The following is a 16058-nucleotide window of genomic DNA, read 5'->3' as shown; positions in this document are numbered from 1 at the left end:
CCCCCCACTCCTCTCCCCCTCCCTCTCCAGTCTGAGGGGCAGTCAGGGTTCCCTGCCCTGTGGAAAGTCCAAGGTCCTCCCCGCTCCATCCTGGTCTAGGAAGGTGAACCATCCAAACTGGCTAGGCTCCCACAAAGCCAGAACATGAAGTAGGATCAAAACCCAGTGCCATTGTCCTTGGCTTCTCATCAGCCCTCATTGTTCGCCGTGATCAGAGAGTCCGGTTTTATCCCATGCTTTTTCAGTCGCAGTCCAGCTGGCCTTGGTGACCTCCCATAAGATCAGCCCCACCGTCTCCGTGGGTGGGTGCACCCCTCGCGGTCCTGACTTCCTTGTTCATGTTCTCCCTCCTTCTGCTCCTCATTGGGACCTTGGGAGCTCATTCCGGTGCTCCAATGTGAGTCTCTGTCTCTATCTCCATCCATCACCAGATGAAGGTTCCCAGTGATGGCTCTCCTGGTGCTGAGATTGGATCCTGGCCTTAAATTTCTAAGCCTCCTGCTTCCTACCATCCAAATACAGGGATTCCAGGCATTCAGTACCATGCCCAGGTCTTGGTTCTGGGGCTCTTGATTCCCTACTGTTCTCAGATGTTTTGTGGTGGTGATAGTTTTGTTATTTCTGTTGCTTAATTTTTGGTTTTTAATTTTTATTTTATGTGTATAGGTGTATTACCTGTATGTCCATGCACCACTTACATGCAGTGCCTGAGGAAGCTGGAAGAAGGTGTTGGATCCCCTAGAACTGGAGTTACAGACATTATGAGTTGCCATTGGGGCTAGGAATTAAACCTGGTTCCTCTGGAAGAGCAGCCAGTGCCCTTTACCACCAAGCCATCACTCCAGCCCCATCTCCTTCCTTCCACTCTGTGGATCCTAGGGATCAAACTCAAGTTATCAGGCATGGTAGCAAACACCATTACTTACTGAACCATCTTACCAGCCCTTTTTCTTGTCTTTTTGAGACAAGGTCTCATGTAGCCTAGGCTGACTTCCAAACCTCTGTATAGATGATGCTGACTTCGAAGTCCTGATCCTCTAGCCTCTACCTCCCTATTGGTGGGATTACAGGCCTGCTCCACTGTGTTTGGCTTTAAGTTCACATACCTAAATGTGTCCAATAAAAACAAACACATGTTTATATGATTTTTAACTATGTGATTTCAACTAATTGAGTGAACTAACTATCTGACCTCCTGGAAACCTCTGTTCAGGTAAGTGTTACAAAAATACTTGGAAGGATGGATTGTTCTCCTGTCTCTTTTAAGTGGGAAAATCAGTGACAGCTCAGTTGCCCTTGTGACTGAAGGCTTGGTTAAAATTTAGCACACCTTTAATCCCAGCATTTGGGATATCTAAATTTGAGGTCAACCTGGTCTACAGAACGAGTTCCAGGACAGCCAGAGAGAGCTACACAGAGAAACCCTGTTGTTTTATGTCTCAAAACAACAACAAAAAAATTCAGTGTATCAAATCCATGATACATTATAACCTTTTAGTTGCATTTTGTGATTTCCCCCCACCCACCTATTTTTGCTTCCATTTTTCATCACAGGACAAGAGGAATTTTCTTCGTGACCCACCAGCTGGTGTGCAGTTTAACTTTGACTTTGATCAAATGTATCCTGTCGCCCTGGTCATGCTCCAAGAGGATGAACTACTAAGCAAGATGAGATTCGCCCTTGTTCCTAAACTGTAAGCACCATGTTCTTCGGTCAGAGAGACACTGCTCACTCCTGCAGTGGTGACTTCTATTTCATCATAGAGCTTTCACATTCCTAAGGGCTCTCTAGTTATATGTACAGTATTAGGGGAGAGTCACTGAATGGAGGCCAGAACCCTCTTGACACTATCTGTCTGTTCATCCAAACAGGCTCGGTAGCCCTTCAGAGGCCCTGTGTGTTTGGCAGCATGCCCCAAAATGGAAAGGGAGGGCAGACTTGGCAGGAAAGTCAGGATGGGAAGGAGATGTGCTCTTTGGCACAAGTTAAGGTAGAATATGTTTTCTTCAGAAACAAGAAATAGACCCAAATAAAACCAGATCTGAAAGGGCCCCTTGCCTTTTTCCTGAAATCCAGTGTTTTGTATTCAGGCTTTGTAGCAGCTGTGTTTTGTTCTCTTTCTTGTGGTTTTTCTTCCACCAAAGAAAGGCCCTTCCCTACTCATAAAATCCCAGTTGCCCTTTAAGTTCCAGTGCAATCAATAGTCTGTGATGCTTTGCCATCAGTCTGCCAGCAGAGGGCGGCCTTCCTCTCTGCAGCATTCCCGAGGCTTTGTCTACCTCTCTGACTCATGTAGGGTTTTTGTTGTTGTGTTTGCAGTACTGGAAATTGAATTTAGGACCTGCCCCATACCGGGCAATGTTTTAACGCTATAGTACATCACCAGGCCTCTTTTTGAATTTTATTTTAACACAGGGTCTTACTAGGTTGCCTAGCTGGGTCTTGAAGATACTCCATATCCCCAGCAGGCCTTGAAATTTCAGTCCTCCTGCTTCAGGAGGACTCACATAACTAGGTTTACAGGCCTGAGCTACCAGGCATGGTTTTTATTATGATGATCATGATTGTCAATGCTATTTATTTTGTTCATATTTTTTTTTTTAAATCAGCTTTCCAAATGGGGCTTGGCTCAAGACTATAATCCTAGCACTTGGGAAGAAGAGGCAGGAGGATTGTGAGAGGCCAGCCTGAGTCACAAGTAGGAAATCTTGGTTCTAAACAAAATAAAGACAGGAAATTGTGGCTTAACATTTGTCATCAGTACTCAGAAGGTTAAGGCAGAAGAATCACTATGAGTTTGAGGACAGTCTGGCTTATATAATGAGTTCCAGGCCATTCTGAGCTACAGAGTGAAACCCTGTCCAAAAAAAAATAATATCAAAACAAATATTTTTCCTTACTTTGTGAGAGTCCCCTTTTTAGAATGTTCTTATCCTTGTTTCATGGTTGTAAAATTTTACTGTTCCCAGAAGGTACAATTTATAGTTCTCTCAAAATGTCTTCTGTGCACTTTTCACAGAAACTTTTTGGAACTCTGCCTTCTGGGTCGCAGAAGGCTCCCCTCCCTTGTCTTTTGCAGTAATAGCACTGTACTGAGGGTACTGGACCACCTTTTGTTGAGATGTGCTTTCATGACTTAACTAGCTGTAAATAGGTAGCTTCCCTGCTAGAGGACTCTTTAACCCCCTGACCATCTGTATGCAAGACAACAAGAGCCTGGCCTGACACCAACCCATGTGTAGGCTGTGCCCTACAGCTTCAGTATGGCATCACAGCCCCAGTCTCAACTGTACCAGGCGAGCCTGAATTCCACATAAGAAACTTTTAGGCTCTATCTCATGGGAAGGGCAGGGCAACGTGAAAGAGAGTAGAGCCATCTCCCCGCTCCTCACAGGCACCTGTAGCCTCTGTTCCAGCACCTGTAAGCAGGCCTGCTTCTTGCTGGCCACCCTTCCTTTGGGTAGCACAACTCCACACAGTACATTTTTTGTTTGCCTATTGACTTTTCAGCTTCCACTGTCCTGCACTGTCCTATTTCTACTATCTATAGGATTTATCTGCAGTTCCTCTTCTGTGATTTCTGGGGTGTTTTCAGAGGGAATATACATGAGCTCATGTTCATTATGCAATGTTTACCTGGCCATGTAGGGATTTTGAGAATCATTTCCTAGTCCTTGGGACCATATTGCAGCTCAGGTCTTTTGTCTATATGAGAATACTACTTTGGCAGAGTTCTTCTAGCCCCAGGAAGCCACTTATGTAGAACCTTTTCTTTGTGTTTTCCTATATAGTAAAACTCTTCTCTCCATAACTATCAACATACTGGTGGCAAATTCCTTTTTATTGTTGTTTGTCTTTGTTTTGGAGACAGTCTTTCATATAACCCAGACTGGCCTTAAATACCATATATAGCTAAAGATGACCTTGAATGTCTGATCTCCTACCTTCACCTGCCTAATTACAAGCACCAATAGGGACAAGACAGTCTTACCAAGTTACCCTGGCTGGCCTGAGGCTATGTTATTGACCAGACTAGGCAGCCCCATTCTTTCAGGGATCCCCCTTCTGCCTCCTATGTGCTAGGTGCTGAGATTGGAGGCATGAGTCACCACAACCAACCTTCCTTTTGAGAATTATTTTCCTATATACCAGGCTAGCTTCAATCTTGCTATGGAAAAAATCAAGGATGACCCTGAACTTTTGATCCTCCTTCCTCTAACTTCCTCTACATTCCAAATGATAAGATCAATTTATACAGTTTTACCTCACACTTCTAAAACATATATATATGTAAAATAGCTAAAACCACATTACAAATTTCATCTTTAGACTGTGGCTAAAATAACTATTTTTAGTTGAGGATCTAAAGAAATGTACCATCTACTCCTCTACTGCATATGCTCACAAAACCCTAGGAATTGACTCTTACTGTTTTAAAGGATGAAGGAATAAATAAGACAAGTATTCTGCCCTCACACCCCTATCATCCTAATAACTCAGGAGGCTGAGAATAGAGAGTTGGAGACCAGCCTAAGATACATGTCAAGAACCTATAAGAAAAGTCTAGCTTTGGGGACTGAAAAGGTGACTCAAATGATTAAGAACACTGACTGTGCTTTCAAGGAACCCAAGTTTAATTTCCTGTACCCACATGGTAACTTACAACCATCTGATGCCCTCTTCTGGCCTCTGTGGACACAGACATACACATATTGCACAAATATACATGCAGGCAAAAGTACCCATACAAATAAAATAATTTTTAAAATCTAGCTTGAGCTAGTGAGATGGTTCGGTAGGTAACAGCACATGCTGTCGAGATTGAGGACCTGAGTTAAGTCCTTGGGGCTACCTGATGGAAAAAAAAATGAGACTTGGATGAACTAATTGGGTCTGTTTACCTTATAAGCCTCAGGGTCTTGAGCCAAAACATCAGAACCAGGCAAAAGTGAAGTTGTAAATAAGCATACTAACACACACTTATAATCTGAGTGTTTATGAGGCTGAGACAAGAAGACTGCTACTAGTTTGAGAGCAGTCTAGGCTACATAGTAAGTTCCAGGCAAAGCTTATGTTACGGGCTACGTGAAACTCTGTCTCAAAGGGAGAAAAAGTTGTGAGGAAGTCGTCTGGCTAAGTATCTTCAAGGCCACTTTTAATTCTGAGCTCCATAAAACATCCCACATGTACAAGCCTTGGGTGTATTAATGTCTCTGTGGTGACTCATGGGTTCTGTTTGCTCTTTTGATGAACAAAAACAACCATTTGGACTTCTTTCTTTGCCAGACTTCCTCCCTGTTGATGTAAGAGAGGCAGGCACATTGCAGAAAACTTGTGCATCACCCTCTGGAGAATCATACTCCAGATGACATTGTAAAAGTTCCAAAAGGTCCTCTGATAAAAACTACTGGGCACAGCTGTAGCTCCCAAACACAGATCTATTTCTACTTTTGTGTTGGATTTGAAGCATTAGAAACCTGTGGACACCCAATGAGGAACACTGGGCATATGGCTCTGGAAAAGACTAGTAGGGCCTGGCGGTGGTGGCGCACGCCTTTAATCCCAGCACTCGGGAGGCAGAGACAGGTGGATCTCTGTGAGTTCGAGGCCAGCCTGGTCTACAACAGCTAGTTTCAGGACTGGCTCCAAAGCCACAGAGAAACCCTGTCTCAAAAAAAAAAAAAAAAAACAAAAAAACAAAAAAAAAAGACAAAATATAGGGCCAATCCTTCATTTTCTAAGGTGTCTCTTAGATAGTGACTCAGAAATAGTATCTGAGATGATCAAACTGACACTCAGAGAAGAAAAGTCTAGAAGCTCCATATTTGTTTATGATGACTTGTTTTTGTTTTTATGTGGTTGATTGGCAGCAAGTTCTCATGTATTCCATGCTGGTCTGGAATGATATATGTAGTGGAGGGTGATCTTGAACTTGTGAATCTCCTACCTGCACCCTGAAGTTCTGGGTTTACAGACTTAGGCCACCGTGCCCGGCTTATGTGGTGCTGGAGTTAGAACCGAGGGCTTTGTGCCTTCCAGGCTAAGCAAGCACTCTACCAACTGAGCTCCATCCCTAGATGGTCACCCTTTATTCAGTTTATGTCTGCCTTCCAAACTAGAGATTATAATTTGAGTGAACAGTCATCAATTTTTAAAAATTATTTTGATACAATGAAAAGTTAGATTTGAATGCAATATAAAAACCATTAAGTCATTAATTATTATTATTATTGTGTGTGTTTATAATGTGTATATATGGGTATATATGGGTACAAGTGTCTTGACTTCAGTTTTGAGATTAGAGAATAATTTTATTGAGTTAGTTCTCTCCTTCAGCCTTTATGTGGGTTCTGAAAGTCAAATTCAAGTCACCAGGTTTATATGACAAACCTGATGGGGAGTCCAGAAGAGAGTGTCAGCTCTTTAGTAGCTGGAGTTACAGTTAACAAAGCACCCAACATGGGTGTTGGGAACCAAACTTGGGTCCCCTGAAGTGGTAGCAAGTAGTCCTAACCACTGAACCATTTCTCTAGCCTCCTGTTATTGTTCTTATTGCTTTTCTGTTTTTTTAGTTTTGAGACAGTCTCCTGTGTAATCCACGCTGGCCTTGAATTCAGGATCCTTCTGCCTCAGCCTCCTAGAGAACTTTTTCTTTCATTTGAAACGTAGGTGCACGCCTTTAATCCCAGCACTCGGGAGGCAGAGGCAGGCGGATCTCTGTGAGTTCGAGGCCAGCCTGGTCTAGAAGAGCTAGTTCCAGGACACGAACCAAAGAGCTACGGAGAAACCCTGTCTCGAAAAAAAAAAAATGAAACCTGATGTCTCATGGCCTTTGATTCTTTTTTTGTGGGGAAGGGTTACTGGAGATGGAACCCAAAGCCTTGTACATGATAAGCAACTGTTCCTTCGATGAGCCCTGAAGTCCAACCCTGAATACTTCATTATGTATTTCCTATGGACATTCGTTCTTTCCCACAACCCCAGTGTGACTATCGAATCAGGTCGCGCTCTCTCTCTCTCTCTGTCTCTCTCTCTCTCTCTCTCTCTCTCTCTCTCTCTCTCTCTCTCTCTCTCACACACACACACACACACACACACACACACACACTTTTACACTCTGGCTTTCAGATCCTATTTTAAATGTTTTAATTGTTCTAATAATGGTTAGTCACAAACGTTATTTAAAAAGGGACTAGAGAGATGGCTCAGCAGTCAAGAACACTGGCTGCTCTTCCAGACAACCTAGGTTCAATACTCAACATCTACATGTAACTCCATTTACAGGGGAATCCAATGCCTTCTTTAGGTCTTCATGGGCCTTGCATATGTGTGGTGCACGGATATACATGCAGGCAAAACACCCATACACATAGAATAAAATTAATAAGGTAAATAAAAGTATCAGGAAATACTGACAGTTGATAAGCGTATAAATCATCTCTTGCTGCCATGGTGAATATAGTTCAGCTTACCGTGTTATTTAGCTTTTGCTTATAAAGCAAATATCATTCCCTTTGGCTGTCACAAACACGATAAGTGCTCAGGGGCTGGAGCTTTAGCTTGGTAATTGAGTGCTGGCTTGCCTGGCATGCATGAAATCCTACATCCCCAGAGCCAAATAAATAATGATCTATTCTAGGCTTCGCTATACTACCCTGTGTGCTCTTGACCCTCACATTCTCACATATGTCATTGTCTATCAAAGTGTGAAGGAAGAAGTATTCTGGAGGAACTACTTCTACCGCATCTCCTTGATTAAACAGTCGGCCCAGCTCACAGCACTGGCCGCCCAGCAGCAAGCCTCTGGAAAGGAAGAGAAAAGCAGCAGAGAGGATGATTTGCCTCTGACAGGTACATTCTGCAGAAAAGAGATCGTTCTCAAAGAAAAGAATTGACGTAAAATATTCCTGCTTAGAGATGCTAATGAGCTTGTCATCTTGTATGCATCAAAAATGTTGACATCTCTGTACAGAAAAATTCTTTTCTTTCCAAAGGAAATTTTCTTTTTTTGCTGCCCTTTCTGTCCCAGCTTACATGTTTTCCCCAAATGTTCTTTTGCTATCTCATTCTTGGTTGTTTTTTTTTGTTTTGTTTTGTTTTGTTTGTTTTTGTTTTTACAAGATAGGATTTCTCTGTGTAGCCCTGGCTGTTCTGGAACTTGCTCTGTAAACAAGGCTGGTCCTGAACTCAGATCCACCTACCTCTGCTTACTGAGTGCTGGAACTAAAGGTGTGTACCACCAGGCTTCTTTTTTCTTTTTATTACTCTTGAACAACAATCTCTATGTCTCCTTTCTTGCCCCTTTGGGCTTTGTTTTGTTTTGGAGTCTCTTTTAGTTCAATCTGGCCTTGAGCTCCTGATCCTTCTGCCTATGCACCTTAAGTGCTAGGGTTACAGACTTGTACTACCAAGGTCAGATGTTTCTCAGACTTCTATTCATCCCAGTTTCCTTGGTGCTTATGGTTGTAGAGTCCAGTAGTTCTTATTCCAGTTCAATTACAAGTACCTAGCTCTGAGCTAAGCTATTAAACATCTGAAACCTCCTGTGATGTATTAACAACCCTGTTTGCTAGGAAACAAGTTTTATAATGTCAGCAACTATTTAATGAACTATAGGGTTGAAGAGTTGGCAATTAAGAGCACTTCCTGCTCTTTCAAAGGACCCAGGTTCAGTTCCCAGCACCCATATGAATGGCTTACAGTTCCTTGTTAGGAGATCTGACACACTCTTCTGACCTTCATGGGTACTCAGACGTAAATATAAAGCTGGGTGTGGTCACATGCAACTTTAATCCCAGTACCCTGGAGGCCAAGCAGTCAGACCTCTAAATTGGAGGTCATCTTGGTCTACACAGAGAATTCCAGACTAGCTTGAGATATATAGTAGAACCCTGTCTCAAAATAACCAAGCAAACAAGATAAATAAAAATAAATATTAAAATATATATTATATGATATTTTTATATATTTATTTTCTGTCACTGAGAGTGGATCCCAGCACCTTGCAAATACTAGGCGGGACCTCTGCTGAGCTATATCTTGAGCCTTTCTTTTTTTTTTTCATATTTCATGAGTGCCTGCTGTGTGTATTGGTATGTTCTAATTACCAATAGAATCATCTGATAAGAAGTGGGGCAATTTAGTTTGTGGAATTTTAGTTATGTCATATGACACAGGTTGTCTTTGCTATCTATTTGTTAAAGGTATTTGTAGAATATTCTAAGTGCATGGTTTTATTTCTTCTTTCTAATCACTTTCTTTTAAAAACTGTTTATGTGTTTAGCTGTACAAGTGTGTTCAGTGTGGTGCACCTGCAGCTAGATCAGCCTTAGGAGCCATTCACCTTGATTTTTGAAACAGCATCTCTCTTCTGCCTATGGCAGGCCTGCGAGCTCAGGAATCCTCTTAACTCTGGCAGGATTACGAGCGGGCACCTCCATGCCCACCTGTTTAGACAAGGTTTCTAGAGATTGCACTCAGGTCTTCATGTTACTTTAAGCCCTATTTCCTCTCTTCTGTTGCTTGCTTTCTTCCCAGCTCTTATTTCTTATGCTTGTATATTCTGTCCTTCATATACTTTCTTTGGCTCTGAGTTCTCCCCATCTTAAATCTGCTTTTAGTTAATGACCTTTTCATTGCTTTCTTGTTTTGTTCACTTTCCCCTTGTTGATATTTTTCCTAGCATTTTGAATTGGCAAATCATTTGTGTGTCTTCATTTTACTGAAATAAGTATTTGCTGCTGTGCAGTTTAGATTATGATATATTGTATTTCCAGTATTGCTATTTACTAGAAGTTCTAAGATTTAGTTTTATCTTTCCCTTTGTGCAGAGAGTTATCTGGTTATACTACCAGTTGCTTGATGAAATGGCAACTGGAAGAAAAAGGGGGCAAACCTTAACAATCAATTTCTAACTGCTTTAAGTTTATATTTATATTGCTCAAGGACCTTTAAAACATTACTAATTTTCACATTGTTGTATAATAGTCATAATTATTATCAACAAAATTTTATTTTTGTTTGAGCAACTTGAAGTTTTTGTATATGTGAAAAATATAAGCAACTTTAGTGAAAATTCCACTTGGGTTTTGGAAGAAGGTGTGTTCTCTGTCTAGTTCAGGAATCTTACGTTATATTGACAAAAATGTAATCTACTAATTGGTGGGTCACATTTTATTGCCTTAATAAATGTTTTGTCTACTTGATCTATCTCAAAAAAAAAAAAAAAAGACACAGGTTATCCAGACTACTAGGAGAGGCTTTGAAACTACACTCAAGGTCAAGTTGCGCATAGGTATCATCACCAATCCCAGCAAACTTTCATTCTTTAACATATCCTTAAATTACAGTTGGTTTTTGGCTTTTAGAAAGTAGCTTTTTGGGACAGGGTTTCACTGTGTAACCCCAGCTAGTGTTGAACTCCTAAACCACCCTTCTTCTCTGCCCTTGAAATGCTAAGATTACAAGCGTGGGCTACCATTCCTGGCTTCCTTAAATTACTTGATTAGGAAATGCTGGGGTGGGAATATAGCTCAGTGGTAGAGCACTTACCTAGCATTATGTGCAGATAATAATACATTCAATACCCAGCACTGCTGAAAAGCGGGGNGGGGGGGGAGGGGCATTTTTTTCCCAAAGAATGCCTGTTTAACAATGAATTTAGAAGTATTCAGTAAAGACTGCTGGAGAGATAGCTCAGCAGTAAACTCTTACAGAGGATTTAAATTCAGTCCCCAACACCCACATTAGCTCACATTGCCTGTAACTCCAGTACCAGGGGATTCAACACCCACTTCTGGTCTCTGAGGACACCACATGCAGGTACACATATCTACACTCAAACACACACACACACACACAATTAAGTCTTTATATGATAACCAGCAGAATGAGATGAGGCATTGTGTTTTCCTTTGTGCTTTCTACCCAGGTTGATAACAGGGAAGCTTGAAAAATAGCTTCATTCTTAGTATCCTAAAAGAAAGCACAGAATCAATTTTACTGACACTGAAGTCCAAAGATGATTTCCTAATGAAAATCCCATATAAGGATATTGAATGTAGTTGCAGATTTAAAATGACATTCCCTCCAGACATGGTGGTACACATATTTAATCCTAGCACTCAGGAGACAGGCATGTGGAGCTCTGTGAGTTCCAGGGTAATTAGGGCTACGTGATCCTGTCTCTAAATTGCTAAAACAAAAGGACACTCACCAAAGAAGGAGGTTGACATGGTTGTGCCTGGCTATGTCATGTCATAACTTAAAGAGAGCTAAAAATATACCATAAATGCTCATTTCTGAAAATGATTTAATGTATCTGTAGATATTTTAGCTGTTCTTATGATACACATTCAGAACTAAATCAAGCAATTATTGTCTCTTTTATTCTCACTTCATAGAGGCAGTACGGCCCAAAACACCACCTGTCGTAATCAAATCTCAGCTTAAAACTCAAGAGGTAATACAGTTTTACATTATACCTAGTAGATGATGTCTAAAAATGAAGTTACTGGGTTAACTATCTCTGATACAATTTAAAACTGCTTAAGAATGTCAGCCTTCTGTCTACAAGATGAGTTCAGTACTTGAATAGTTAAGAGCCTATAGCTGAGAGCTGAGGTAATTTCCTGGCATAAATCTAGATGTGCTCATCAGGAATCAGAGAGAATGGTTTGAGTGATCTAAACAGTGAGGGAGAATAATAGCCTCAGGTGGTAACGCACTCTGTTACCAAGCAACTGCCAGTTAGAAGGTTGGAAAGCAGTGAGCACTGTCTTACAGCTAGCAGAGAAGAACAAAAAAAATGAGACTGTGTTAACTTATGAGACATAGGTGTCATTTAGAAGCCATTCCAAGAGCTCTTTGGTTGCATTTCAGGATGAGGAGGAAATCTCTACCAGCCCAGGCGTTTCTGAGTTTGTCAGTGACGCCTTCGATGCCTGCAACTTAAATCAGGAGGATTTAAGAAAAGAAATGGAGCAACTTGTACTTGACAAAAAGCAAGAAGAAACAATTGCACTAGAAGGTGACACACAATGGCTTTGTTCTTATTCCTAATCCCAGTCTCATTTTTTATTGATATTTTTTGAGCTCTACATTTTTCTCTGCTCTCCTCCCTGCCTCTCCCCTCTCCCCTTCAACCCGCCCCCAAGATCCCCATGCTCCCAATTTACTCAGGAGATCTTGTCTTTTTCTACTTCCCATGAAGATTAGATATATGTAAGTCTCTCTTAGTGTCCTCATTGTTGTCTAAATTCTCTGAGATTGTGATTTGTAGGCTGGTTTTCTTTGCTTTATGTTTAAAAACCATCTATGAGTGAGTACATGTGATAATTGTCTTTCTGTGTCTGGGTTACCTCACTCAAAATAATGCTTTCTAGCTCCATCCATTTTCCTGCAAAATTCAAGCTGTCATTTTTTTCTGCTGTGTAGTAATCCATTGTGTAAATGTAACACATTTTCCTTATCTATTCTTCAGTTGAGGGGGATTTAGGTTGTTTCCAGGTTCTGGCTATGACAAACAAAGCCGCTATGAACATAGTTGAGCACATGTATGTGTGGTACGATTGAGCATCCTTTGGATATATACCCAAAAGTGGTATTACTGGGTCTTGAGGAAGATTGTTTCCTAATTTTCTGAGCAATTGCCACACTGACATCCAAAGGGGTTGTACCAACTTGCATTCCCACCAGCAATGCAGAAGTGTTCCCTTTTCCCCACAACCTCTCCAGTATAAGTTGTTATCAGTGTTTTTGATTTTGGCCATTCTTGCAGGTGTAAGATGGAATCTCAGAGTGTTTTTATTTGCATTTCTCTGATGACTAAGGATGTTGAACATTTCCTCAAGTGTCTTTTAGCCATTTTAGATTCCTCTGTTGAGAGTTCTCTGTTTAGGTCTGTACTCCATTTTTTTTATTGGATTATGTGATCTTTTGATGTTCAATTTCTTGAGTTCTTTGTATATTTTGAAGATCAGACCTCTGATGTGGGGTTAGTGAAGATCTTTACCCGTTCTGTAGGCTGTCGTTTTGTCTTGTTGACTGTGTGTAGGGTGTAGGAAGGCTGCTCCCAGGTCTCTAAGGCTTTGCTGGGTGGGGGTGGGACACAGGATGTGCCTCTGAGGGGTTAGGGTCTAGAGAGCAGGGCTTCCAGCCCAAGGCCCAGACACTGACCTCTCCATGGGTAGTCAGGGAAGGCTCCGCTGGTCTCACCTTCCTTTTTAAAAGCCATGTTTTGTTTTCTCTTATTTTCATAACACTGCCTTATCTTCTGCAATACCGAGTTCAAGGTGCTGGGTTCAATATCAGGCAAGTGATAAAACTGGGCATAGTGGCCACACCTGTAATCCCAACACTCAAGTGGTGGAAGCAGGATTAGCAGTTCACATTCATCCTCAGCTAATATTGCATTGGAGGCCAGCCTGGGATACATGATGCTCTGTCTCAAAGACAAAAGCCAGAGAGATGGCTCAGCAGGTTACCACTCTCACTGCCAAGCCTGATAACCCAAGTTGGATTCCTAGGACCCACATGGTAGGAAGAGAGAACCAAATCCTGGAAATTATCCTCTGACCTCCACACATACTTTCACATTTTAAAATGAGGAGGAAATGGGGAGCTGGAAATGTAGCTTAATAGTAGAGTGCTTACCTGGCAATGCCCATGGCCCTGGGTTCCCATGCCTGGTACTCCAAAGAAAAAATGGCTAGGCCTTGTGTCAAGTGTTACAACTGAATGAAATGTTACAAGTATTATGAGTTCAAAGAGCACCTTTCTTTGCCTCTCCCTTTGTTTTCTGTAGAAGATTCTGCTGATTGGGAAAAGGAACTACAACAGGAGCTTCAGGAATATGAAGTGGTCGCAGAGTCTGAGAAGCGAGATGAAAACTGGGATAAAGAAATTGAAAAGATGCTGCAGGAGGAGAATTAGCTCCAAGCCCATTCTTAACATTGTGCTGAAATTAAATTTTGATGCTCGTTGAATCAGAAGACGCAAAAAAGTGTAACTTTATGCAATTTGAAATTATTCTTTTTCAAGCTAAAACTTGCCTCTTCTAAAGTATGTAGAACAGCTGTTGTAATAATCAAAAATAACAGGATATTGTATGTAACGTTTCATATAAATCAAATTAGCAATGTTGTTATAGACAGCAGAACTCACTATACCACAGAAACACAGGTAAAATGCTAGAGTTTGTTTTCCACAAGGTTGGCAACATAATTTATTCTTTAGTCATGTTTTCTAAGCATAGATACATACTCATTGCCTTTTTGTCGATACATGGTTAAAATACTTAATGGCTTAATTACTATCAGAATGACCAAATTATACCAAAGAACTCAAGAGAAAGCACTTTCAAAACTATTTTCTTGCCTGATATTTTCAAAAATTCTGTCTGGAAGCCAAAAGCTGAGGTTATTAAGTTCACTTAAATGACATAGACATCACCCAATTCAACGTTAGGAAGCACTGTGCAGGACTAGAGTTGTGGTAGGCACTTGCCTGTCATTTACAATGCCCCAGGATTATCTTAGCTAAAGAAGCAAGGTAGATTTGTTTAAAGAAAGTTTTACTTTCCCCTAGAACCTTTTCATTCTATTTTGTTAAGTATACCACAAATTCAACATCAGACTTTTTGTAAGAACTGGGACCATCAATTCTTTTTGTATTAACAACCTTAAAGAAACCTGTTTACCTTAAGGTTTGTTCTCATAGTAATGGTCACTATGTATAAATGTCTTAATTAAATGATTAGCCTCTATAGAATGATCCTCCTTGGAGTATAAGTTCTAGAATTTCCTAATTAATCCATCCTGTATTCTCCTATGCCTGCAGGCATATGTTCATAGGATGTGATCATTTTAAAAGGGCAAGGTGATTTAATGTTAGAAAACTAACTAGCGTTCACCTTTTGTATTTTCACAACACCTTTATTTCATAATGGGAATAAAATCAAGACATTTCTTTCTAAGGAAATTGTACGTATTTATATTCTTATATCTGTAAAAACTAGTCTATGGTCCTCTGGCATAGGTGGTCAGTGAGAGAACCGAGAATGGATGTAAGCATTACTCTCATGTTCATCATTTCAGATAAGGGCCAATAAAATGAACCAGACTGCCTCACTTCATGTCACTTCCTTTTATCAATAAGTTTGAGTATTCTATGAGGCCATTGACCCAATTGAAAGGATTTCCACTTGCAACATCAGAAACCACTCTACTAAAGCAAAAAGTGCTCATTTAAGTTTAATATGGTTTGGAGACAGGGTCTCCTGTAGTTCTGGCTGGCCTGGAATTCATTGTGTAGATCAGGCTGGTCTCAAATTTAAAGTAATCATCCTATCTCTGCTTCTGCATCTGAGTGATTATTTGTTAATTTGGTAGAGGAAAGGAATATGTTGGAATGATTTTTAAGCAGCTAAGAATCATAGGTATAAGCAAATCCAAGCATGATAATGCCTGGTTCTTAATATATGCATATGTATATATTTGGTTTTTTTTTTTTGAAACAAAGTCTCCCTATAGAGATCAAGCTGGCCTAGAATTCAAAGAACTGCTTGCCTTTGCTTCCTGAGTGCTTTGTGTAAAGGAGCACCATCATACCCAGCCTTTTTTTTTTTTTTTTGTTTCAGGGTCTCACTATGTAACTCCAGCTAGCATCAAACTCAGAGATATGCTTGCCTTTACCTTCCAAATGCTGAGAGGAAAGATGCACCACTATACCTGGCTTACACGAAAATTCTTACTAATGAATAAACACAAAGAAATGAAGATTTCAGAGAAGGAATTAAAATAAGCCTGGGCTTAGTAGTACATGCCTGTAATCTCAGAACTTGGAAGGTAGATGCAGAAAATCAGGTTCAGACTAAATATAACTTTATAGTGAATTCAAGGCCAGCCTGGGCTACATGAAGCCCTAACTCAAAAAATTCAAAACAAACAAGTTGAAATTCCCTTATGAAGTGGGTGATCTCAGTTATTGAAAGTTAACTTAAGCAGATGAGTTGGCTCATTGGATAAAAGCACTTGCCACGCAAACCTGATTCCACTAG

The 16058-nt window shown here is 40.7% G+C and overlaps 1 protein-coding gene across 2 annotated transcripts in view; it reads left to right on the top strand.

The window, feature by feature from the left end:
* Syap1 (synapse associated protein 1) overlaps positions 1–15129 on the top strand; it is a 28589-nt gene extending 13460 nt beyond the window's left edge. Inside the window, exons 5-9 of one of the 2 annotated variants that reach the window (XM_050160603.1) lie at positions 1555–1694; positions 7707–7852; positions 11404–11462; positions 11882–12029; positions 13806–15129. In XM_050160603.1, coding sequence (XP_050016560.1) covers positions 1555–1694; positions 7707–7852; positions 11404–11462; positions 11882–12029; positions 13806–13933 — 621 coding nt within the window. In that variant the 3' untranslated portion in view covers positions 13934–15129. The remainder of the gene's footprint in view (positions 1–1554; positions 1695–7706; positions 7853–11403; positions 11463–11881; positions 12030–13805) is intronic. The other variant, XM_050160604.1, reaches the window with a different exon arrangement.
* Positions 15130–16058: the final 929 nt, after the last annotated feature.

The sequence above is a fragment of the Alexandromys fortis genome, unplaced genomic scaffold (assembly GCF_014885135.2).
Source record: "Alexandromys fortis isolate MF-2015 unplaced genomic scaffold, M_Fortis_MF-2015_v1.1 scaffold_120, whole genome shotgun sequence".
Classification (NCBI taxonomy): Eukaryota; Metazoa; Chordata; class Mammalia; order Rodentia; family Cricetidae; genus Alexandromys; species Alexandromys fortis.
This window is presented reverse-complemented; position numbering and strand designations above follow the sequence as displayed.